General features: G+C 48.4%; 1 protein-coding gene across 1 annotated transcript; it reads right to left on the bottom strand.

Moving 5' to 3' along the window:
• Nucleotides 1-18,400: 18,400 nt before the first annotated feature.
• Nucleotides 18,401-25,358, bottom strand: RHOV (ras homolog family member V). The gene is made up of 3 exons (XM_010413615.2): nucleotides 24,956-25,358; nucleotides 21,567-21,625; nucleotides 18,401-21,240 (listed from the first exon to the last, which is right to left on the bottom strand). The coding sequence occupies exons 1-3, from the start codon at nucleotides 25,149-25,151 to the stop codon at nucleotides 20,800-20,802; spliced, it is 696 nt and encodes a 231-aa protein (XP_010411917.1). The 5' UTR covers nucleotides 25,152-25,358; the 3' UTR covers nucleotides 18,401-20,799.
• Between the last annotated feature and the right edge of the window lie 619 nt (nucleotides 25,359-25,977).

Below are 25,977 nucleotides of genomic sequence, written 5' to 3'. Positions count from 1 at the left end.
TCTGGCTTGGGAGTGGTGTCTGAGGAGCAATGACCCGCAGAGGGGGCAGGTATCATTCCCATGCCTGCTATCTCGCACCCTTTCATCTGCCCCGACTGTGGTATCTCGGGGGAGAGCTGCTGCAGCAGCAGTCCCATGGCGTGGGGAGGGCTGGAAGCGGGGGATGCAACATATGTGGATACCTGAATAGGAAACTACTGCATGAGGTGTTCTGGGAGCAAGATTATTACACACTAAGTCACCCAGAGAGCAAGGCAGGGTGTAACCTGAAACTGGGTTCCAGCTGGTCAGACTGGTTTGGGCTTTGGGTCTGAAACCAAAAGCAGACACTATTCTTCAAACAGGAGTTGCTCTAACTGTGTCTTCAGGCTGGTGATCACTCAAGAACTGCGATGTAAAGTCAGCTAAATGTAACTGGCTAATTGGCAGTGGGTTTGTACGGGAACCAGGCGGACCAGCCCTGCGCTGCTGACCCGGCCACCCTGGCTGGGCCTCCGAGTGCTGCTCGAAGCAGGAACGCCTTCTCCCCGCACTCTGCTCTGGGCTGTGGGCTTTGCTCTGCCATGACCACGCACTCTACACCAGCTCTCCCATCCTGCCATCTCCAGCTACTTACGGGCATAAGTGCAGACATTATCTCTCCTGTCCCCTGAAGCGCTGCCCCAGGAGCAGCTCTGCTGAGGCCGGCTCAGCTCGGCCGATGCGGTCAGCGCTCCCCTCCCGACAGTAACCGCTGGCCTGGGATCGCCACCTGAAACCACGGCTGCTTCTCTTCACAGTCTCCAGAGAGAGGCGGGTGCGTGCTTTGCAGCCTCTTTCACTGACACCACACCTTTGTGTCCCCTGGGGTTGGACACAGCCCTGCTGGAGGCTGCAGGTCCGACCTGAGCCCTCCCCTGCATGGCTTCTGGGCCCGCACCCCCCGAGTCCCACCTGCCTTCAGCCCCTGCACGCCCACCTGACACAAGGGCTCCTGCTTCCCAGGAAATCTCAGCTCTTGGAAATTTTCAGATGGAAACAGGAGCCCAGAGTTTGAAACTTCGCAAAATGAGAATCCCACTCCTCAGGCGCCAGCGGCGAGGAGAGGCTGCCTCGCTGCCTTACTGCCCAAGCAAGAACAGCGTTCGGTGACAGCTGAGCCGCCCCACTGCACTGGCTGTGCCGATCAGGGAGCACGTCCTCCATGTTTCCCAGCTACCAGGAACACGCAGCTGTGTGAAGCTGCTGGCTGGTTTAGGGCAGAGCTGCTCCTCCTGGTGTGGAGCTCCTGGCGTGCTCCCCACTGCTGCTCTGCGGTGCAGGAGGCTCCGAGGTCTGGACCCGCTCCTTGTCCTTGCAATGTGTGCAGACAATGCCTTCCCCACCGAGGTCAGTGTTTTCCAGGGGGTTGTTCGCATGCCTTGAGGAGCCAGGCTCCTGCCAGGCCCCAGGAGCTGCTGCCCACCGTGCTGCCTCACTGAAGAGAAACTACTCTCCCTTCACATTGTTCAGTCTGCCTGTTGGTGGCTTCCACCTCTGCAGAAGGATGACCATGGAGCCTCTCTCCCCTTCCTGACCAGCAAAGCTGTTTAGTCACCTTGCTCCGACTGTCAGGAAGGAGGATTTGCCTGAACTTTTGGCTGAGATTATCCCAGCAGGCTGGAGGGGACCTCGCAGGGTTTATGTGGCTACTGGCCTGGATGCAGGAAGCATTAGCTCACAGCTAAGTATCATTTCTCTCCGGCTTCCCTGGGGCACAATGGCTCTGCAAACAAACGCAGCAGCTGCCCTGATATGACAAGGGCATATGGCTCCACAGTGGCAGGCCAGAATACTGTTCCACACACAAAAGCCACAGTGGGGTGAAACCTTCTGATAAGTTACTTTAACCCTCAGGCCTCATTTATTGCCTAAGGAAGAAATTATTATGGTTTTGAGACTGAACTGTTCATTCTGGTTAAAAAGAGGAGCTCTAAAGTCAGGGGAAAGAAGGAACAGTGTTGTGTGCAAGCTCTGCATAATGTAAAGACAGATCTTGAATGTTATTTCTCCCCGCCTTACTTCAAGCATTAGGAATGACTAGACTTGCTCCTACTGCAGGGTGCTTTGAGCTCCTAAATGGATCACATGCAGATTTGAAGTACCATGTCTAGTCCAGCATGTGGTAAGCAAACCTTGCTCACTAAAATAATGCCTGTGTGAGAAATAGCTTGTGAAAACTTTCCAGACAGTCTTTTTTTTTTTTTTTTTTTTTCTCCTCAGATAAATGGAGAGAGAAATTGGAAATGCTCTCCCTTGGTTATTGTAATAGCTGATAGTCACAGAGAAATACAGTCACTTCTAGAAAGTCTAGCAGCTGCGATCTCTTCTGCAGCTCCTTAAAGGGCATGAAGGAACCTTTCTTCCAGGAAACCTGGCTGACCAGTAAGTGTTTCCTGGGCAAGGTGCCACCTGAGGCAAGGTGCCACCAGAGTTTCTGTGGCCCTTATTCAATAGTTGCCTCTCCAAGATGTCCTCATCTCCAGCTGTGTCAGGAGTTTTGAAACTAACTGTCAGTTCCTGTAACAGCTTTAGAAGATTTTGCAGAGGCCACCCACCGTTTAATTACCATCTTCTCCAAGTTGCCCAGAGCCAGCCTAGACGAGAGGATATACAAAATGACAGTGAGCAGCTGATGGGAGATGCAGAGGAATAGGAGCCCTGCTGAAGCCAGCCAGGCGCTCCAGTAAGAAGGGAATTTTTCCACCAGTCTCAGTGCATACAAAGAGCCTGTGTCTTTGTTCTCTGCCCTGACACACCTGACCCATATGATGGCTGCTTCAGGATTGCTAAAAAATATTTGTGAGCAGTTGAAGTAAAACCCTGGTCCAGAAATTTGAGCTGCTGGGACTCCCCCAGCCAGAAAGTCTTCTCTGAATGAAACTATAGTGCCCTTCTCATGTAGGCATTTTGGGAGCCCTTCCCTCCCTCAGGGAGGCTGCAGGGGCCCCAAGACTTCTGCCTCCAGCACGGGCTCCGGGGCTGCACTGCTGCATTTTTTTTCAGTACGGGGTATTGGTCACTCAGAGCAGCTGCCTAGGGTGGTTTGCTAGCTCCTTTTGAAATGTCCACAAGAGGGGGCAGCAATATCTTAATATCCCTCTTGGTGTTGCCTTGGACACCGTACTGTCAAAGCAGCAGGGACAGTGTGGACTGCTGGAGTTAGTGCTGAGGTGTGAGATGTGAGACTATGAGCTCCATAATGTGCAAGGTCCTGTTCCCTGCCTCCCCATCTATATTATGCTCTAAAATTATGGTCCATATTACCATACTCCCTTAGGTCTCAAAGCATCATATCCACCTGCAAGACAGGGGAGAGCTGGTACAACATTCAGAAGAACAGAGAATTGACTTAGGGTCTCCCAAGCCTCTTGTGGGTGCTCTCTGCCCTGGGTCTCCTTCTCTTTGGTTGTGTATGGGTTACACAGAGCTAGGCCCAGCTACTGAGGTCACCAGTTCAGCCCCAAAAATTTGTCAGAGGGACTTTAAAAAAGAAAAAACACTTGGGTGCTTCTCTCTCTTTATCTATTTGGATCAGCTTCCCAGATTTTTTTTTTTGCTGACTTCTACTGCTCTCCCCAACATACACACTCGTTTTGAAAGAAGTAAGAGATTTTTTTTTCCAGTAATCAGAGGAGTTCAGGCAGTAGAACCTTCATTTAAACCAAAGCAAGCCAAAACAGTTCTTTAATAGACTGTCATCAAATTTGGAAGCTGGCAGCTTTCTCTTCCAGGCTTTGCTATACAACCCTTCCCTGCAAACCTATATTAGAGGATGAAGGGGCATTTGTCACACACTTGAGGAGGCTCAACAGCTCTGGGGAGCTGTGGGGTCATTCCATGGACCGTGGAGCTCTGCAGGCGAGCAGACAGGAGCTGCCAGCAAGGATGCAACGCTCTTATTCTAATGTCCTTGCTAGAGGTTTTTGGTGCATGGAGTTTCTGTTAAACCAGTTTGAACTGGTTCTCTCTCATATTTAGAAACTATCCCTGCTTATGCTGTAGAATTACACCCTGTCAACAAATCTTCCTTTCCCTCTCCTCTTAGTATTTTGGGATGGGGGAGCTCTTCTCCCCTTTGCCCCAAAGCCTGGGCTAATCTGTCTTAAATGGAAAACAGATTTCCTCAGGAATCGCCTCTTGCCTGCCATGTCTTCTGCTAGCTGATCCATCCACTACTCCTCTGCTGCTCAGCCATGCAATTTCCATCCTACTTCCATTTATCTCCCCATTCAGAAACTAAGGGACTGACCAGAGACAGAACCTGTGCGGAGCCTTAGGTAAAGGGAAGAGCTGGCACAGTGTGTGTGCCCAACACCATTCTTCCTATCACCTTGTATATGTGCATTCTCAGCCAGGGAGGCTTTATCTTCTCTCTTTTCCCTTGCATTCCCATCACATTACCCTCTTAAATATGCAAGGCTGTAAAACCCATGCAAATAAGTGGCCATCACGAAAATGAGTAAGCATCTGGAGGGCTCTGCTTGGAAATAGTCAATGTACCAGACACTGCCATTTGAATACTGAAGCGTTTTGTACTGGGGGAAGTTCCAGTGTTGGCAAACCCTGGGGCAAGTGGGTGAGGTCCAGAAGGAAGTCCAAGAACCAAGAAAATAGCTATTTGTTTTCATCAGTATTTTTTCACCACTAGGCTCCTCTTTCTCCACAAGGCCCTGGATTCAAAGAACTGATCTAAGAGCTCTCAAGCTGTACCTCACAGCTGATGTTTCACAATCCACTGCAGCTTCTTCCAGAACATGTTTGTCTCTGCACTGGAGGTGACCTGTGCCCCATCAGGTGGGCAATGGTCTTCATATTGCCAGGTACCAGGCAGGTCCATTTGGTGGGACAGGCTGGAAGGGACATTCTGTTTCTCTGCTAGGTGAGCTTTCTGCTGGGCTGTCCTGGCCCTCTGTGTGGTGGGAGCCTCCAGCCAAAGGTGCAAGACAGGGTAGGACCCCTGGGTGAGCAGCAGCCTGCAGAGCAGATGATGAAAATTGAGCCCAAAGGAGCAGCTCAGCATTACAACTCAGTCTGTCCTACAGCTAGCCCCTGCTGAAGGAGTATGCTGATGTAGCTTTCCTCACATTAGCACTGCTCCCCCCCTGAAACATCCTGGAAAAAAGCAATTCACTTTTCAGGGATCTATTTTCTGCTAGTATGGCTCCTTGAGCCTACCCCCCAGGGCACCGGCTGAAGCACCAGCGCTGGCAGAAGAGAACCTACGGGAGCGTGGCTTGGAGAGCATCTCTGAGGGAAGCTACCCAGAAACCTCAAACCGTACCCATCAGTCCTGACGTTTCCCCTAGCCCCGTATGCTCTGGCTCTACCCTGCTGGACTGAGGCTGTAGGAAACTGCATCCAGGTTCTGTCTGTTGTCCTGCAAGTCATGCTGCTCTCGGCCCTCCCCATGGTTCAGAGAGCTTTCCCCTGCACTGTTTGCAGCAAAGCTGGTGTTTGGGCAGGCAGTTTCCCTGCTGTCCTGCTTTGGCCCGCAGTGCTGAAGCTGAGGGAGCCCAAGTGCTGCCCTAAACTGCCCTCATCTGCCCTTTCACATGGACCCACAACCTCATGAAAGGCTCCTGCTTCCCCCACGCCTCCAGGCTTTCTGCAAATTGCCTCATCCAGCTGCTGAGAAAAGGGGGGTTTCCCAGCTTTCTTTTCTTCCCCACTATGTTCAGGTTTATGTTAACTGTGTGTGATTAGCCAGCTGTGGGCTGGAAACTCTTCTAAGAGTCTGTTCCAAGGAAGCCATGAAAGAGCCAGGAAACAGTGGTGGTGAAGCCCGCACATAAAACTGCAAAAGCTTCTCCCTTGAGCCTGGATTTCTGCAGCAGGAGGAGCAGGCTACAAATGCCCAGGAGTGCAGTATCAAGTAGAACCTGTCTTTGGGGGAAAAGTGACCACGTATTTTGCATAAGTCACCTGAGACAGCAGGCCAAATATTTCCTGGCAGGGTTGTGTGTGTGACCATGAGTAGGTCAGGAGAAAAGCCTTTTTTTTTCTTCAATAGTTCTGAAGAGCTTGGCAGGTTTCTAGGCTGGAGGGAACCAAGCCCTGTGTCCCTGCTCCCTTTCCTGCACTCAGGAAAGTTTCTCCAGAAGTTTTTTGTGGCTGAGGTGCTCTCAAGTCTCAGAAAACCTGTAGATTGGGTACCTGAGCCTCCCTTTGCTTGCTGTCTTTATCAGGAGCAAAGCAGAAATGCATAGTGGTTGTCCCCAAACCTTGAGAAGAAACTGAGGAAATGAGGATGGCAGAGAGCACAGGATGCTTGTCCTTCCCTGGGACATAACTGTCTTTCCTGTCTACCTAATGCCCTTTCTACTTCATAGCTCTTAATGGGTTTTCCTTCTGAGGTGGCTTAATTGATATGTAATTAATGAAATCCAGAACAGTTAATCCCAGTTTGTAATTGGCTTTGGAGTATGCTGTTTCTGCTTCAAAAGGGAGAAGGGTTTGTGTGCCCATCTGTTTGCTGTTTTATTTGAGTGCTGCCTCTTCTTACCAAGCTCACAGTTTGGTCAGATCGTACAAAGATCCTACTTTGTAGGGTAGGAGAAAGGCAAATATTCTGGATAGGGAGGGTCATTTCTCTTCTGCAAAGAGGGGATCACATTAAACTGCAATGACTTGTGGATATACCTAGTCCTGTAGCCAGGGCCTCCTCTGCCATCCCTTTCAGCAAGCAGATGTACCTTGAGGTGTGCTGCAGAGATTATTGAATCCTCCTCTGTCACTATCCACTTGCGTCCCCAAGTCCTGCAATGGAGATGTCACACGTGGATCAGCATTTCCTCTCCAGAGCCACTTCTGGTTCCTGCACATGAACCTGTGGCAAGGGCAGTCAGCTGACTGGCACGCTCACTGCAATGTGTCTCAGCCACCTCTCCTCCACAGGAACATGACCAGCAAACAAACCCCATGCTCAGTGCTGCTCAGCACCCCAGTTCCCACTGCAGTCACTGGGCAGACTGGGCTGTGGTCAGGCAGCAGACAGGTAGAACCAGTACCTGAGGCATGACTGGGCTTGTTCAAAGTCTTAACTTCCTATTGCTCCTTTGCCCCTCTCCCGTTCACTTTCCCATAAACTCTACCTTTGTTTGACTCTCAGCACACCCTCCTTTCCTGCCCTTTTTTTTTTTCCCAGAGACTTCTGATACGCTTTGCAAGATGTCTGGAACTGCCAGACCATGCGGCACAATCCAAATATCACAGCATCAGGCAGGAGATAGCATCTTTCTCCAGTTGCGGAAGCATCATGTCTCTCTGTATGTTCCCGGACACTGTAAACTTTATGCACCAGATGCAAGGGTGTCAGGAAAGGAAGTGGTAATAATTTTTCCCAGTTTGAACCACTAAGGAAATTTTTGGCACTGTGCAAAACACTCCAATAGCACTCCGGGTGGGACAACTGCAAACTTTGCAGAAAGCTCCATGGGAACCCTAATGATTGAGAATATACCTGTCTGTAAAAAAAAACATGTCTCTGATTCCAAGAAAGCCAGCTTCAGCTGAGTAACAGTGAAATTCAAGATAAGGCAATGTTCATCACAGTACATCCACACTGGGCCCACACTCCAGCTCCTATCTGTGGGCGATGTCCAGCAATTGTGTGAAGGTAAAAACAACCTGGCTGTTTTCTCGCCCAGCCTAATGGTGCTTTTTAGCAAATATGAACCAAACTGTCCTCTCCAGAGTGCCTTTCACCTTCTTGGAGCAGACGACAAAACAACTCCTTGAAATGTTCAGAGCTTGACTAGCCACCTCCTTGTGACCAGACTGCTGCTTATGTGACATGGGTTTGGGGCTGTCTGCTGAGACGTTCTGCTCCTGGTATCTTGGGTAGATTTTTGTGAGTCCAGACCTGTGGGGGGGCAGAGTCCTTTTCCCAGCTGAAGCAGTAAGGAAATCAGCTCTCTGCCCAGTTGTCCCTGGAAAAAAGTGATGATCAAGATCCCAGGCTCCCTAATAAGGACACTGTTACAAGGGAAAAGATGATGCATGGTGCATCTTAGAAGTGGCCCCTGAAAGCAATGAGACAAACCATGCTTGGTTCCGTACCAAGTCTATGCTTGTTTGTGCTGCAATTAGAGTGGAGTAATACATGTTGCACATAGCACAGTCCAAATTTCTCATAGAGATGAGTGTTGTGGAGCTGGGCAAAGCTCAGGAGCCATCCCCAGAGTGATTGTAATTGTGAGGCACAGCAGTCCTTTGAAACTGCTTTTGAATGCAGGGCTGGAAAGGGCCTCCTGACTCATATCCACTTACCTTCTATTTTTTAGACAACTTTGTCATCTAGTTGTTTTCACAAACAAGACATGCTCAGTCTCCAAGGGAAGGGGTTGCCCTTACGGTGTTCCATCTGCAAACTTCTCCAGAACCTCCAGGTCCTGTGATGAAAAGAAATCTGTTTTCTAACCTGTCTTGAATTTTGTCCAGCTCACACCCATTTAATTTGTGTCCAAATTTGTTCTTTTGTTTAAAAAGCTTCTTTTCTACCCTTACCATAAGGAAGCTGCAAATCTCATGAAGAGGCTAGCCAGTGTCTATGTCTCAACTTCTCCTTGCAGTTCATCCCAAAGTGCAATATGTGATGGTTAGAGCATTGGATTTCCTAGCTCCATAGGAATAGCGGTGAATCTCACAAAAAAAGAGAGATTTCAGAAATCCTTGGGGTGTCTAAAGAAGCTAAGACTGCTGATCCACCCTAGGACAAATTAGAGGGACTAGCCTGCTGTCCAAGCATCCCTGTTCCTCCCAGGCAAGGGTAAATATCAAAGAGGATTCTGCCATGGCCACTGACTCTTTCTAAGTCCCTTGTTTGCCAGCCATACTTGGCCAAAGTTTAGACAGGGTGAGAGGAAAGCAAACCTCTTTGTTTTCGTGACAAAATATATTTTAACATAGCAAGATCTGTTTGCTCATTTAGTTTAAAAGCCTGTCTGTTTTCAACCTCCCAAAACTCTCAGGAAGCACCCCTGCCCCTTTGCAATGCCTCTCCAGTCCCCAAGACTTAAAGCCTTGCAGGTTGTCGTTGCTGAATTGACACAGCTATTTAAATCAGGGATGGGGACTCCACTGATGCTGTCTGCTTCACAGATACAAAAGAACCCAGCTCTGAGGAGTTTAATAGCTGATGCAAGCATAACCCCATGCCATCTAAACCTCCTGGAAGCAAGTCAGATTGATGCTGTGCGGATAAACATATCAGCAGCTGAGGAGCTGTGCACAGTGCGGCTCCCATAATTACTAACTCCGGTTCAAAGGCTTTTATGCAAAGGAACAATGGGCACCAAAACAGTTTTGTAGCCTGTTATGCACCGCAGTGTTTTGCTGTGATGGAAAGGCTTGCCCTGTCAGAGAAGCCTGCTTTTCATGTCCCTGTCCTCTTCACAGCACAGAGGTAATTCCTATTGGTAAGGAGGCTATTGTCCACCTTTTAAGAACAGAAGCCAGGGATGTACATGCTGGCTAAGAAGATGAAAAGAAAAGGTTTTAGTAAAAAGGGAAGTGCCAATCAAAAAAATGTTCTTCTCACTGCGAATCTGTCCCTGTTATGAAAGGATTTCCCTGTCACCAGCAGTGCCTGAGATGGAAGTGACGGCTCATTTGTTTTGCCTTCACTGCCAGCAGTGGAGCACATCTGTGCATGTCATTAAGTAGCATGCAGAAGACATTTACATTTTTTCCTCATGTACATTTTTCCTCATGTCCATTTTTCCTCTTTGCTCACTGAGTTGAGGTTCTACCTTTGAAAATGAGTCTGTGTTCAGCATCATCTGGAAAACTGTCGGATGTGAGCTGCTGCCCAGCCAAACCCTGCCATCTCAGGGTGCTCACAGGGCCGCTCTCACCTACGTCAGAACTGGCTTCTTCTTGTGCAACTCTGCAACCAGCCATGTATATTATGACTGGGCAGCTTCCTTCCATCCAGAGCAGTATTTACTTTGCAGTAGAATGCTTTGTGTAAAGCATTCATGCCCTGCGCACTCAGCAGTTCTGAGGCAGGACTCTCTGAGGCAGCACCCCACACATGGAGTGAGTCCCTCCAAGGTGCTTTCCAGCCTTTGTGAAAGGCAGGCCTTTTTCCAGTTCCCTGAGTTTCTGAAAACTCTGACCCTTCTACACAAAACTAGATCATCCCTTAGAGTCTTTCATCTCTTTACTGGGATGTGGTTTATTTTCAGTCAGTTGCTTTCCTTCCTCCTCCTTTCTCCTTTTTGACCCCAGAACACCAAAGCAGCATATTTGCACAGCAGCCAGAGGTACAGACAGTGCATTCATGTTATTGCAGAAGAGCAGAATTCTGTCCTAGGTGATGGACTGCTTGGAGGGCAAGGGAAGAAGTAAAAGGGCAGTGACCCTCACTAAGTTATCCCAGCAGGCCCCTAACACTCGTACTTTTCCAACCTCATTTCATAGCCTGGCAGGTGTGATGTGAAATGCTCTGCTTCCTGGCCAGCCAGAGAGATTGTGCTGGAAGTTGTGATGGAAGTGCCATTTTAAACCACCAGACTTTTCTTGCTCTCCTGCAAATGCTTGCATGGAGCGTGGAGCTCTGGAGGTACAGGCAGGCTGGTGGGCCAGGGCCACTTGAGTGTTTAGTCACAGTCAGGATGTCTGCGAGGTTGACACGGACTTCAGTGGTAAGGACGCCTACAGGCGACATTCAGGAGTGTGTGTTGGCAGGCTGAGCTGAATAACACATGGATTAGTTAGTAACAGTAACATAGTATCTACTTCATATTGTGCATAATACTAATTTCCACTTTTCCTCCAAGTGCTGCAGCTTGCTGGAACTCCATTTCTTCTCTGGGGCATATATTTATACTGTTTTGCAATATTTCTGGCAAATAGTCCAATGCAGATTTTTGTTATGACCTACATTGAACCCCAGGATTTCTCTAGGACAGAAAACTTCTCCTCTAGGAAACCATGAATTCTTTCTCTCATAAATGAAAGAAGCAGCATGGTGTGTTCACCTCTGAGAGATCTCTTCTCCCATAGACACAAGGGGTCTTGAAAGGGATGTGCTTCCAGCCAGGGCTCTTACGGTATCAGAGCTGCAAAGGATGAAGGTGCCACTTGTTTCTTTTCATCAAGAAGGCAAGAATCCTGGAGATGACTGAATCAGGAATGGTTAGTGTGGTTGGGTTTCTCCAGGGTTCATAAAGACTCACTGCTGAGAACAGGCCTGTGGTCCAGCAGCCCTGGTTGCATTGCAGTGGTTATCACCAAAATGGGACTGTTCCACACAAAAAATCTATTGAAAAAAAGATAATCTATCAAAATGTGAAAATACTGGTTAGATAATTCCCTTTTATCAGTTACACTGAGTGAGATGAAGAGACAGGTATGCAGAGTACATGAGGCTGTGTAGTAGTTGGGGCTTGCTCCCTGCCAGGAGAGTTTCCCAGGAGTAGAATGACCAAAGGCAACAGCTGAGGTCTCCAGTCAAAGGAGATGTCTGGAAGAACCTTGCAGGGGGAAGCAATCTTGCAATGAGTCACCCTAGGCTCAGGTCTGATATCCCTGCCTAAAGAGGCAAAGGTAATTGCCTCTGATTAATGCTGGCAAACTTCTGTGAACTCCAGTGAGGATACGAAAGGACTGACATGCCTCTTTGAGATGGGGGTAAGATAGAGTACAGCCAAGTGTGGGAAGAAAATTAAGCTGAGATGTAGTTTTTAATTTTTTAATAAAGCCATGCTCTAGAATAGAGGGTTGAGAGCAGGCCTCAGTCTCTTCCTATTCTCTTATGATCCTTGATGTATAGAAAGCAGTTTAGGAAAGAACAACCCAGGATTGCTGTAGAGTCCCATTTGTAAAATTTAAATGCTTGTGCTGCCCCCTCACCCTTTTCTGCTCAGAAGCTGTAATTATTTGGACCACAGATGTAGCCAGAGATTTCCAGTGGATGCCAATAAAACATGGAAAGGCAGCATCAGTGAAGTCAGCACTGATATTTAGCAGAAGAAAAACTGCATCTTTACTGGCTATTTATGTGGATGAGGCAGGAAGAAGGCTGTACCCCACAGTGTGCTGTTTCCTCTTGATGAGCATCGCAGGTGCTCAGCAGCCCCACTCTGGTCTCACCTCTGGAAAAGGGAGAGGGGAATGTCCAAGCCATGCCTGACAGCAAGTGGCAACAGAAGTCTTTTGTGCCCCTTGGGTGCATCTTTTTGCACCTCAGTTGGGAGGCATGGTGAGAGCTCGGTGGTGGTGAGCTCACTTCATCCAGCCACGTCAAGTACCGTGACAGCAGCACAGACTTCAGCGTGGCTTCACACATGACTGCCTGGGCAATCAGCTGCTTGCCTAAGACCTTGGCCTTCTTGGAAGCCTGTGCTGCTCATCAGCTGCTCTTGTCTATTAAAGTCTGCAGAGGTGTCTCAACAGTCAGAATGCTTCTTCCTCCTCTGCCCATCTTAGAAATGATAGACTCAGAGTGGGATGCTGTTTCTCCACCCATAATTAAAGCTAGTTCAGAGTCTTGTTCGGGAAGAGTTCCTGCTGCTGCTGGGCTCCCAGACTTCCTGTGTAGTGTCTTCTCATCCACATGGGCTGTGGCTCTGCTCAGATAGCTCTGCCTGTGCTACAGGCATCACACGGAAGCAGCAGAATAGACATGAATGTCCCACATTCTGCTTTTGGGTCCATCTCTTTATTTCATCTGGGGACTTGATAGCTGTGTGAAGACACCACATTTCAGTCTTCCTCCTCTCCCACCACATCACCAAGGTGGCATATGCATTATTTAAGTAGCAATAGGCACAGAGCTTCCTTTTAATCATCTCTTAACTTTGCGGACCATAGGATTCATGTTTCCTTCAATGGCACTAAAGTTTGGAGGCATTTGCTCTCAATGAATACTGAGTTTCTCTCTTAATTACCTGAACCCCAGAGCTGGAGGTATAACCAAGAGAGTTTGATTTTCCAATTCTCTCTGGAAGTTCACAGAAGACAATAATGGAGACTGGTGTCTGGACACATTTCAGGACTTTTATCCCATTTTGAGGACCATGAGAAGAAGCATTGTGATGTTCCTGGCAATAACCCTTCTCCTGCTATGGCACCCTGTGAGTACCAGTTAATAAATGTTTATCATACCCCATGGAGGGGAAGGAACTCCATTTTGCAAATGGAAAAGGGAAGTCATTCACCCAAAACCACACAGGGAAATGATATTAAAGTCTGGGATAGCATTTCCAGGTTCCTGATGACCTAAATTACATTTAGACTTACCTTCTCTCTCAACACCTAATGCAGTGTCTTTATAATCTGAAAAGAGAGGTTTGGAGATAGTGAATAAGTGCACCGCATGTAAAGCTAGGATACTGCTGTTCCTGGTACTCACAAGGCAGGCAGGCATTGCAGGAAGTCCTCTTCCTCCCAAGTTATGGTTGTATTTTTTTATTAGCTCAGAGTCCCTGTATTTCAGGTTTAGCATCCTTTGACAGGAGTTTTGTACATGTGAGACTTTACTGTTATATGCTAATAACTTATTATTCTACAAATCTATTTGGCTTACAAGAAAGAAATCAAATCATCCTGCAGAAGATATCTCAATATTAGATATCCTCTTCTACCCTCCCTTCAAATAATACACTGCTGCCCAGATATCCAGGGTAGCTGACATCTTTCGTCTGCTCTGTGTTATTAAAACCCCTTAGCAATTGGAATGAAAATTCCTCTGTGCTATATATAGCACCACGTGCACACATGTGGATAGTTGTACAACTATCCACAGCTAGGAGTACAGCCTGGGTACCCACAGTTTGATCTTTATGGTTTGGGTTTTGCAAGCCTTTTTTTCCCCATGCCCACCAAACCTCTGGTTGGCTGGTGGCATTGGCACTCTTCAAGAAGCCTGCTGCTCTCCTTTCCTGGCAGAGGTTTCACAGGGTTTCAAAGTCTCCCTGCAGTGCGGTTATTAAAGGCTTTTGTTTATCTTGTGAAATCTGCCCACTGAATGCTGACACTGACTGAAGTGCTGGGAGAGTTTCCCTGACTCTTCCTCTCGCTGTCTCTCACGGGTCTATTCCCATGAAAATGATCTCAGGTGTGCTGTGCGTCATCAGTCTGCCCCGGGCGCTCCCTGGCTTATTGGCAGGGAAGATGAATGCGCTGTTTCTGAAGCTCTGCCCGTAGCTGGGTGCTCCTGCCTCAGCGCAGTGGAGAGCCATCCCAGCGGCTCCGGCCACGGCAGGCACCAGCTGTCCCCAGGCACACGCTGCTCCCCAGGCACGTGGCCCAGCAAAGGGCTCCCTGCAGGAGAGCAGCTGGGGCTCTGCAACACTGTCCGAAACCCATGTGCACTGCTCGGGCAGCATTTTCCCAGCCTCCCTCCCATCCAGCCCTGCAGGGATACAGCCTCTGATGGGAAAACCGAACCCTCCCACGATGAACTCTCCTTCAGCACGTGATGCTGACTTTCCCTTTTGGATGAGAAAGAATCTCAAGTCTGTAGGGTTGAGGTGTTGACACTCATTCCAGGTGAGATCCCAGCTAGATCCTTGGCAGATTCCAGCTAGATCCCTGTGTCTCTGCTGCCACTGAGCTATGTAACCAGGTGTTTACCTGGAGAAGCAGAGGGTTAAGCTCGGTGGCAGGGTGAGATGCTTACAAGGATGGTGGAGGAAGGGGCAAACTCACGGCTTGAGTGCCCTGAGCTCCCTGCAAAGTTTAACATTTGTGATGGCACCACCAGCACAAGCGTTCTCATGTAGGTAACTGCTTGGGAATCACCAGTGCTGTCCCCACCAGAAAATTCCACCATGCCAGCAGCACAATGATGGCAGCACAGCCACGGGAAGGGGGCTTTGCTGTCTGTGACTGATTTGCTAGACTGGGCTCTCTTCCACAGGAGGTCGAGCTCTTCCACCCTCACCACCAGTAGAGCCAGGTCCCATGGGTGGGCTCCTGTTGCCAGCTGGGGGAGCAGCAGGTATGAGGCCTGGCTCTGAGGCTGCCACTGCAGCGCTTCCTTCTCCGCTGAAAGCCTGGGGAAGGTTTCAGCAGTGCCTGGCTTGCTTTCTGAGAAAACAAGGAAAGAGAGCTTTACCCTAGACCCTGGGAAGCCCGTGTATTTTCATTGTATTTTAATTTTAAGAGATTGTCTGCCCCGCCCAAGATTATCTCATGGGAAAGAAAAGCCTGGCTCAGTGACTCGTGGTGAAACTTGTCCCCGAGCCAAATTTCTTTGCACCTGATGTTCCTCCATAGCAGCAGAAACCAGAGTATTTCAGTTCACAACAGTGCCCTAGGGGTAGTGCTGGGGATAAGGGGTTGGAGGGGGAGGATGGGACCCACATCTCCTCCTGCTCCTCCAGAACAAGTCCTGCAAGTTTGGATGCCGAGCAGCTCAGTCTGGGAGCTGGAAAGGGCATGGTGTCACCCTGGGAACGAGGATCACGTGGGGCTGCAGCAGAGGGAACCTGTCTCAGGGATACGTTGAGACATACCCTGCTCTCTTGTGCAATAGGTCTTTGCAAGTACAATGCTGTATTTATACGGTGGGAACGGAGAGCCCAGGGCTGGACTCTGCAGAGGCATGAGTAAGCAGCTTCCAGGAGGCCCAGGTGCCAGCTGGGCCAGCTCTTTGATTCCTTTTCTGGGAGCAGATGCAGACTAAGTGCTGGGTCTCAACCAGCATTCTCCAGTACAGGAAGGACAGTCTTAGAGCCATATTGTAAAGTTCAAGTGGTTTCTGTGTATAAGTGCTTTATCTCCCAGGCTTGCTACAGAGTGATTTAACATGGCTCAAAAAGAGGCAATAATGATGTAAAGCAGACCCAAGATGTACAAGCAGACCATGCAGCCAAGGACAGCATCCTGGGCAAAGAGGACTCTCAGCAGGATGGAAGAGCAGCAGTTCAATTAACACACAGGCTGTGAGAGAACAAGCATTCCTTGTGGTGACAGCATCTGTTTGAGCAGCGCCTCTGCTCTCTTCTGCTCCTCTGGTGTTCCCATGCTGCTTTTTGAGAGACTACAGAAAGGACCATGGGAAGGGACAAATCTAGCCCAAATTAGGGGCAGGAAAGCATTAAGAGCAAAATCGAAGCAGATTACTTACCTGCCACTACAGCTGAGAAAGGTCAAACCAGACCCTGCTTCCAAGCTGGGCCTAATTGATAAATAATGTTAAACTTGGAGCAATGTGAAGAAAAAAGCCAGTTAGCACCTGAGGATTAAATTGCGGAGTGTTAAGAAAGTGATAAGGTTGTTAAAGCAATCACTCTCCTCTAAGGAAATGGGGGGGAGGATGCCATTCCAAGGTAATTGCATTTCAGCAGGGTTCCTCCTGCTGGATTTATGTCAGCTCCTGACCTGGTAATAGGTCAGCCTGTCCCTTCAAAGTAAATAGGATGTAACCTACAGGGCATAAAGATCTCCAGAAGGACTTTCAGACTTGCCCTTCTGGTGCTGGAAGGAGGATGTGCTGAGTCAGATGAAACTTGGTATTACTTTGGGGATTAATTCCCAGTCAGGGTTCAGTGGAAGCTGAGGAAAGCGTTGTTAGCTGGAAACCTTCTTGGCATAGTTAAGCCCATTTAAGGTGTGATACCTACAGAAAAAGGAAACTAAAGAGTCCTTTCCATACTGTATCCCTACTGTTGCTGATATCCAAGCTCAGGTCCTTTGGAGATGGCAGCTAAAAGTGGCAGCAGGCACACTGGCTTCATGTGGATTTACACAACATGGTGTGTACCTGTACTGAAGTACTGTTACCTATGCTGGGTCTCAAGCAGCATTCTCCCGTACAGGAAGGACAGTCTTCCTTATCAGTTACTCAGCTGGATGCAAGGATATGCAGGAGTCTCTTATCCAGGATCCAAGTGAGAGCCCTGAGCAAGAATGAAGGTACTAGAGAGTTTCTACCCTGTAGGAATGTTGGTGCTTTTAGCATTTGATGCTGAGCTTTGTGCTATGGAGTAAGTCAGATCAACTAATCATAAGGATCCTTTTTGGCAGAAAAGTAAGCAGCACTTGTGAGGAATTGTGCTGGCCTAGCAATGGACTGGGCTAGCTTCACCCAGCCTGGTGGGGTGGTTTGTTAACAACAGTCTCCCAGGAACTCCTCTGTGCTCTCAGCATCTGAAAATACAGGTTGGTCAAGCAGCACTGCAAGGCAGAAACAAGCCCAGACTCTACCAAAACCGGGTAGTAGCACAGATCCAGTACTGCACTGTAAGAGGGTGAGAGCAAGGGTTTAAAGACACCTCGGGTGGCTTTGGTAGGAAACTCCATTTAATGAGATAGATTCACCCCCACACCCAGGAGTTCAGCTTTGTTCACGGATTTCAGGGAGTTTTAGAGTGCTTATTGTGCATATGACAGGATATGGCTCAGTGGAATGACTCACTCGCTGTAAAGTTAATTCACACTTTGCTGCTATTTCCATTCACAGGTGCTTCTGTAAGATTTAGTGCCAGGAAGCTACAAAGCTGGGAGCCAGCTCCAAATATTCCCACAGGTTACTTTACATCTAGTAAACAACAGTCTATAGAAGGATGGTGTGATTGTGGACTTGGTAAACAACCATGCCCCCTCCCCCCCAAAAAATCCAAACAAATAGTAAAAGTTCCAACAACCTCCTCACCCAAAACACAAGTTCCCAAATCATGTTTTATCAGCAGTAATTTTCTATTACCTTCTTAATTTCTGAATTTGCTCATTACCTCTGCTTCATTGTTTTTTGTCCACTTTCTTTCCTAGCTCTCTGCTGAACCACCACACTCCTCCATCAGCAGCCTCACTTTCCAGCCCTCTGACTCTGGAGCAGCTATGGGGCCCCAGATCTGGACAGGCAGGAGCCCTGACCTATCTGTAACACTGAATATAGGGCTAAAAGGGTGAGTCCTTGGAGCTGTCTTGCATAGGGCCTTTGCATCCTATGTGGCACAGGCAAAATATTTTAGCACTTTAGCAGTGTTTAATTACCAAGGTAAGTTGAGTAAAGCTGGTCGCTAAATTACCCATCAGTCTAATGACAGAGCAGCATGCTGTTATTAAGGCTCCAAACGCAAGTCCTACATGGGCTTGGGTCAGTGAGTGCTAGGAGGGCCTCCTGACTGGTACCTGGATGGTGGCTTCTAGGGAGAGGCATTGAAAGCCTTGGATATTTGCTACTCCATCCCCCTTGGCAGCTTCCACGCTGAGTGGCTGCTGAGGTAGAGAAAGATTAACTGGGGCAACAGAAGGAACTTGGAAAATTTCAGCTATGAGGGGATTTTTGCCATCACTAGTGGGGGTTAGGACATGGACTGAGAAGTGGGGCTATTTCCCTCTTATACTTATTGTCAGTAAAATGGAGTAACTCCTTCTCCATGTTAAAGCCCAACCTAGTTTGCACTGACAAAATTACAAACGCAGATTGTGGACATTAAAAAAGTTTATTTGATCAAATTTTAGACACAATCAAATAGGAAGAAAGTAGCTCTCAGTACAGTTTCTTTTCCAGGATGAAATAATCCCTGTTTCATACCAAGCTACTGCAGGACAACCCTTGCTCTCCTAAGCAGGAAGGAGGCTGGTGTTCTTTCCACCTGTGGATTTGCTCCCTAGGGATATGGCATGCTCTTTGGCAGGTCACACCACAGCCCTTGTTCTCACAGGCTAAAGAAATGTGTAAAGACCCAACAGACAAACTGAACTAGTGATACAGCAAAGGTGCCTGTACAGGTAGGATATACACACAGGGATGCATTGCTGAGTGAGAGCTTTGTTCAGGAAGTGGTGTCCTACCTAGACCCACGTCAGACATGTCACTTCTAGCTACTGCCTCTGTGCTCACCATCTCTTAGGACTCCTCACTGGACACAAATGGCATTTCAGCTGGAGGAGTCCTTTCAACATTCAGCTCATTTTGCTGCACCATCCTTTTAAGGTGTCTAAGCCTTACCCTAGAAGCAGCTCCAAGGCTGTGGGCCACTTCCATTCAGAGGAAGACTTCTCCACCTCTTTCATCCTTCAATACTGCCCAGGGAGACAGCAGTCTTGTCTCACATCCTGGGGACTACATCAGCTGCACTACAAAACCAGATGGCTGTGAGAGATGTTCACAGGCATTTGTTTGGAGCCACACTGCATTACTCGCATTTGCCTTGCTACAGGCTCACGAGCTCGCCTATGCTTGATTTTGGTCTAGGGCAAACCATCCACAGCTATTTCTCTTTCTGCCACATTACTCCAGAGTGTCCTCAAAGTGATGGGCTGTGGCCAGATGCAGAGAACCCCCTGAGTATTGAAAGCACTGCTCGACAGACCTGTCACGCTCTCTGCTACATAAACCAAAATGAAATGTCTCTGCAAAAGAAAGTTTTAGAAAATGATGCAAGTTCTATAATAAAATATAATAAAATGTGAATAGACTCTCCAGGATATTAATCCCCTGAGAAACAGGTGAGAGGGGAAGGGAGTGAAACATAAGGAATAATTTTCTCCGGCATAAACTTCATGGATTTCCTTTGCTTTTGATTTCAGCAGATCAAGCAGTGACTTTTAGAAAAGGGAAGCATAACAGAAAGAAGCCCTGAGTCCTCCGTTCCTGTTCTGCAGCCTCAGGAAGAACAGTACAAGGTAAATTCCATTCTTCTGTGTAGATCTGAAATGGAGGATTTTACTAATGAAGAGGAACTTTCTCTCACTACAACCTCCTCCTTTTGATTCAGAACTGAATGTACGGAAAATATTACTTTAAAATTCATATCACTAGCAAAATTTTCAGGTGCCTAGAAGTTTCCCTGCATATTAGCATCTCAACTAAGTAGAATCACAGCTTTCATTTAACAACATTCATTCTTCTTTCCTTCTCTATCTACCTTTCTTCATTCCATCTTTTTCCTTTCTATTTTCTTCCTTTTCTTATTTCTCTCTCCATCTCCATTTGACCCCTCAGTACTGTTATAAACCCTTTGCTGACAGTTTTGTCTCTCCTAGACAGAGCCACTCATCACTGTTCCTCACCTCTTCTTTCTTTCAAAACACCACACACACAAAAGGCCTTTCAAAGTTGGTCCCCAAGTCCACAACTACCTCTTAGGATAGGACTGTAACACTGGCACCCAGTGGACTAGAGAGTCCTCTCAGAGAAAGTTTTGCTCAAAGTATTACTGTAGCTTCCAGTGCATTTTCTCTTCAGCCTGCCAATGGCCTTTATTTAGGAAGTACCTTCTCAAGAGTACTCCCAGTACAGGGCCTGTAAGAAAGAGTGCTGCTTTTTCACAGCCAAGTGAATTCTACCTATTTTGGCAAATGGAATCAGAGGGGGAACCCAAGTCTCATGTTACAAACTCTGCACCCCATGCCTGACCACATTGCAGTTGCCTGTAACTGCCCCTGCCCTACTCTCTGCCATGCCTGTAAATCAGCCAAAACACAGGCTGATTTCAAAAGTCCCTCACGTTTATTATGCTACATCAGAACACTGAAAGTGTATGAGCTTCAACCAGAAAACTGTCATTTTGAACAATGTAAGGAACCTGCCTGTTCTAGGGTACTGAGTCTTGGTGTATTAAATGCTCCCATTAGTCTGGGACACTACAGACATGTCCAGCAGGTATTAAAGCTGCCTGGACCATTCCACATCTCAGCACAATGGAAATCTAGTTCATGTCTCCTAGGCATCTGATACTGTACCCAGCAAGAGACAGGTTTCCAAGCCCAGCAGCTTATCATACCCTCCTTGCTGGGGCCATAGGAGCAGTCACTCCAAGAAGGTGCAGAGCCAATACTGGCATTGGGTGTTTCTTTTCCCCCTCCCTCAAAGCAGCTTCAGACAAAGCAAAAGAACTTCTTCCAGCGGCACTTAGAGAGAGTCTTAATGCCTTTGGCGGTCATCTTCTTTTCCTGACGTGCCTTGTGCTCAACACCACTGACAATGGCCATGTCAAAAACTTCTTTAAGGTTCTTCTGGGTCAGTGCTGAGCATTCCAGGTAGGCTTCAGCCCGGATTTTGTCAGCTAGACCTTCTGCCTGAGGCCGGGGCACAGGCTTCACGTGGTAGCGATCCAGGCTGATGAGGACATTGACATCGTCCCGCAAGTCTGCCTGTGTCCCTACTAGCAGCACCGGTGCCCGGGGGTTGTGAGTTCGTATCTCAGGGATCCATTTCTCTGTAATGTTTTGGAAGGAGCTTGGGTTTACCACACTGAAGCAGACAAGGAAGACATCGGTGTCAGGGTAACAAAGAGAGCGCAAACAGTCAAAGTCCTCCTGCAGAAAAGGGAGGGGGGGGAAAAAAATCATCACTGGACTGTTCTTCTAACAGCATGATGCTGCAGTAGCTTTTCCACAAGTTAACTAGGATAGCAACAGAGGGAGGGCATTGTGCTGACTTTGTGGCCATGCCACGTTTCAGACACAAGTTTCAGAATTGAGGGCCTCTGTCACTCACTTGTCTGTGACTGCCATATCAGCAAAAGGCTGGTGCTCAACTAGTGCATTTCTGTTCTTCCCAGTTAAGTACTGCCTTCCTCAAAGCCTGAAAACAATCCCTGTCCCACAGGACCAGAGCTGACAGCTGCTTTGATAGAGCTTACCTGTCCAGCAGTGTCCCACAACTGAATCCGGACTGGGGCTCCATCCACGAGGACCTGCACTGTAGCAGAAGTAGAATAAGGATGAGTCTAAAGCAGCTGGCCAGCATACACACGTACGCTCATACAGGCTTTTCCTGAACGCTCTGGTTCATACCCTGCTGAACAGACTCACTGAAGTCGCTCAAGTCTCCTCCCAGATGAGCATCCTCCCAAGCCTCACTAAGACTGCTGAAGCTTGCACTGGAAACATCAAGAGAGCTGCAGTAGACCTGATTTTGTTAGCTCTCAGGTGTTTTGTGTTCTTCTCCAGAATTTTGAAAGAATAGTTCCACATTACTGGCCAACTGCTTCTCTAGACAAGAAGAGCCCTTAGCCAAACGGTTCCCCGAGAACCACTTGTTCTTCTTCCACAACCCAAGAAAAAAAGATAAGGATAAAGCCAGAGAACTTCAGCAACTTGCTTCTAGCTCCTTGGCCAAGCAAATTCAAATCAGTGTCCATCAAACAAGCTATTGGAGATTTTTCCCATCCAGACCAGAAATCTGGCCTTAAAAAAATGTTATGTGAGTGTCCTAGCTAGGGAAAAACCCACCTTTGTAATGAACAAGGAAATACTAAGGAAAGAGTGATGAGTGAAATCCCTTTCAGAGACTATCCACATTCTGAAAAACTGCTGAGTTACACATGTAAGGTTTGCTCCCATTTCACTCCCTAATCACAGTAAGCCTTCATGTGGTATCAGCTGACTCAGACTGAGGGCTGGCAGGACCTCTGATGGAAATCGGGAATGAAACTGTTAGATGTTTAAGTGCATAGACACCACAGAGATTGGCTAGGAACTGAGGAGAGGGAAAAAGGGGTTGTGGAGCTGGAAATCACTTGAAAGTCCTGACAAAGTGGATGGGGCTGTGCTTGGATGAATAGAGGCAGACATCGTGGCTACAGTGACAATGGCTGGCACTTGACATGAACTAGCAAAACTCCACTGCTGTGTGCAGGGAGGAGGCTTTATTGTCCTTTTCATTAAAAAAAAAAAACCCACCAAAATCAAAACAAAAAGCCCCCCAAAACCCACAAACAAAAAAATTTCCCAACCAGAAGCAGGATCAACCTTTTGTGATTATTGAAGTAATTCACCAGGTGAGAAGTGACAGAAACAAGAGAGTTTAACACAAGCTTTTGGAGGTGTGCACTCCCCCCTGAAAGCAGTCTGGAGAAAAAACCAGAGACACATAGACAAAAAGATGAACTGAAGTTTGGTGGGAGACTGAGCCTGGAAGAAAAATGAAGGGGTGGGTCTGTCCACCACAGTGCCACTCCTCGCAGCATAGCTGAAAGTCATTGCTTCCTTGTGACTAGGAAACTGTTGGGTTGTTACCATATCTTTGCCCCAGAGGAGGAAGAGAAACCTGTTCCTCATCAAAGAACTTGCTAGATCCTGACTTGATCTTCAAGGCAGCAGGCATTTGCCTTTCTAGTATCTGGTTTTCTCTGTCTCACAAGTGCATTGAGAGAAGGAATTAGCATCTCTGAAATGTTTTGCCATCTTCAGAAGAAAGTCACCACATATATTACCTGCTGCTCCAGTGTTTGCACAGAGTTTCATCCCATCTGCTGCTAGCCTGAGCTATGCTAGCAACTCTGCAACAACCCTCTAAATACCGCCCTCACAAGGTCCACACCCTCGGGATGAGGATGGATCATGGTACGATAGAAAAGGGGCTGGCAGAACAGGATAGCCTGGTGGAGAAAGGTCACCGGGTCCGCATTTCACTCAAGGCTGCTCTACCTGGCAGCGACACCCAGCAGGAGGTAGCAGCCAGACAGATGTATGTGGCTGGGTCACTGTCCCAGAGACATTCCCCTAATAATGCGACACCTTCTCCTATCTTGTTATTGGCATCACAGTCCCGTGACCAGGATTAAGGTTAGAATGTAAACTGCTCAGTTCTGCCGGCCATTACAATGGCAGGTCTTCCCCATGAGTGAAAGGAATCGGGTTGAAATTTCTGAAGTGGATCCTGAACCATGATATGTGACTCCAGGAAGGGACTTTTTTCAGGCTTAGAATAGGGGTGGGAAGGGAAACTTGTTTGTTTTCCCATTTCCTCCCAATAAGCAGAAAGTGAACTTCACAAGACACGTATTTAACGGTTTTGATTTCTATCAGTTACAAATCCTATGAACCTCTGAATTCAGACTTAGTACTTGGACATCCAGACTGGGACTAAACCCATGTGCAGCTATCTTCAAATTACCTGCTGTTAAGCATGGTATGTCTGCACTCATCCTGCCTTCACCTTTCTGGACCATTTTATTTTGGATTTGCCCTTCCAAAAATGTGCAGTCTAATAACTACAGTAATTTTGATCCTCTCTTAGTCTAATCCATACACTTCAATGTAAAGAGAGCAGAGAGAGCAGTAAGTTTTCCCTTGGAGGACTCATGATTCCTTGCATCTGTTCCCAAAGGGCTTCTGGACTCTGGACAGCAGCATGTTCTCAGTTCAGTTCCTTCAAGTGACAGTGGAATAGCTTGGAGAGGGTCAAGATAAATCAACAGCTCTCAGAGTGAGCAACTGGGGGGACATTCAGACAGACAAAACACTCCCTCTAAGCACCCCTAAAACTATGACACATTAGATGCCTCATTCCTGGTCTGACTTGAGCACATCTCTAATCTACCAATCTACATTGTCAAGTAGTGCTGTGTTTCTTCATATCAAATGAAGATAAGGAATCTTTCAAAGGGCTTTTTATTCTCCTGGGGTTTATATAGAAATTGGAGCCCAAAGGAAGAGGAGTGTAGAACAAGAACAAAGATAGCATTTACAAAAGTGGAAACTAATGAGAGCTCATCAGCTTGCAATTCTAGCCAGACTTATAAAGCTCTTCAACTTTTTGACAACCTTTGTTCAATGGTAACTCCACCAGACAAGTGACGGAAAAGATGGTTTTCCTGAGTATCAGTTGAAGCTAAAAATCACAGTGTTACACTGTAGACTATTTCTGAGGCTAAAATGACCACAAACAATACAAAAACCTAAGCCCCCTTCTATTTAGTCATAACAACACCACAAAACCAGGAAGGTGCTCAAGTTCATAGAATTTGCAAACCAACTCGACACGTATTGGGTTGACACACCTGCAGAACGGAGGACCTCCACCTGCTAAACCTCACAAAACGTCGGAGGGACTCGGTCCGAGTCCCAGAAATGCCTCGGGCCGTGTGCCCGCAGGCTGCGCAGCCCTGCCCGGGGCAGCCCGCGGCCCCGGGAGCGCTCGCCTCCATCCACCCCGCTCCTCCCGACGCCGCGCCCCGAGGTTTCGCTGCGCCAGACTGGATCCCCCGGCCGCCCCGTGCCCCGCGCAGCCCGGGCGGGCACCTACCGGAGAAGGTGTCGAGGGCGGTGGGCTGGTACTCGTCGGGGTACCCGTTGGTGGTGTAGCTGACCACCAGGCTGGTCTTGCCCACGGCGCCATCGCCCACCAGCACGCACTTGATTCCCAGCTCCGGGCCGCTGCCCCGGGGCGGGCTGTGTCTCCGCAGGGCGGGCGCGTAATCCAGGAGCTCCTGGGGAGGCATGGCATTGGCACTGCCGGTGGCACCGCGGACTCGACAGGGCTCAGCGTGGGGCGCGGCGCGGCGGGGCCGCTGCCATGCTCCTGAGAGAGGGCTGCTGTCGGGGCTGCCGTGCGGGGCCACCCTCTCCAGCCCGCCAAGCTTCGCTCTTCAGCACTACACCTGCCACCGTGCGCACAAAACCAGTCCCTATTTCCCTAGTCCCGCCCTGTCCCGCCCCGCCGGGAGGTGGCCGGGCCCAGCCCAGCCCTGCCCGGCCCGGCCCGGCTGCCTCCTCCCGCCGCCGTCCCGCGGGCGAGGGCCCCGCTGCTGCACCTTCACGGCCCGCGATGCCCCCCGAGCAGCGCCTGCCCTCAGAATTTGGGCAGGTGCCACGCTGTGCTCTGAGTCGTGGACACGTGGGAAAGCCGCGCTCCATCCATGGTGCCCCCCACTTCCTTTTCAAAAGAAGCAGCTCCACTGTCCCATTTGGGGCATCTGTGATTTCTGCCATGAAATCAGGACAGAAATAAAACCAACAGTGCTGGTCAATATTGTGAAGGACAATAGAAAACAAATGGCCAAAAGTCATCACATCTGTTAACTATGTGATTGCCATTACTGGATTCCTGGGACCCAGCCAAGCTGTTGTTACCCTTTGGCAAAAGCCACAAAGTGTATTTTCTCAGCTGCATAGACAAGTGCAGGAGTTCCCAGTCTGCTGTCTGCTTGTCATATTCACCTCTGGTAGCTCACACACCACACTGTGCCCTTGGCAGCTAAGAAGACAGCTCCATCCCTGCCCTGAGGAGCTCCCTGTCTAAAGAAGTATGACTAAACAAACAGAGGA

This window comes from Corvus cornix, chromosome 5 (genome assembly GCF_000738735.6).
Source record: "Corvus cornix cornix isolate S_Up_H32 chromosome 5, ASM73873v5, whole genome shotgun sequence".
In the NCBI taxonomy this organism is placed as follows: Eukaryota; Metazoa; Chordata; class Aves; order Passeriformes; family Corvidae; genus Corvus; species Corvus cornix.
The sequence above is the reverse complement of the archived record's forward strand: the minus strand, read 5'-3'. Positions and strand labels throughout refer to the sequence as shown.

Excerpts from the sequence above, each read along its gene's own strand:
- RHOV (XM_010413615.2), bottom strand. The coding sequence starts at position 25,151 with ATGCCTCCCCAGGAGCTCCTGGATTACGCGCCCGCCCTGCGGAGACAC. Across the intron at positions 21,626-24,955 it reads CGCCCTCGACACCTTCTCCG|TGCAGGTCCTCGTGGATGGA; the intron begins GTAGGTGCCCGC and ends CTTCTGCTACAG. Across the intron at positions 21,241-21,566 it reads TGTGGGACACTGCTGGACAG|GAGGACTTTGACTGTTTGCG; the intron begins GTAAGCTCTATC and ends CCTTTTCTGCAG.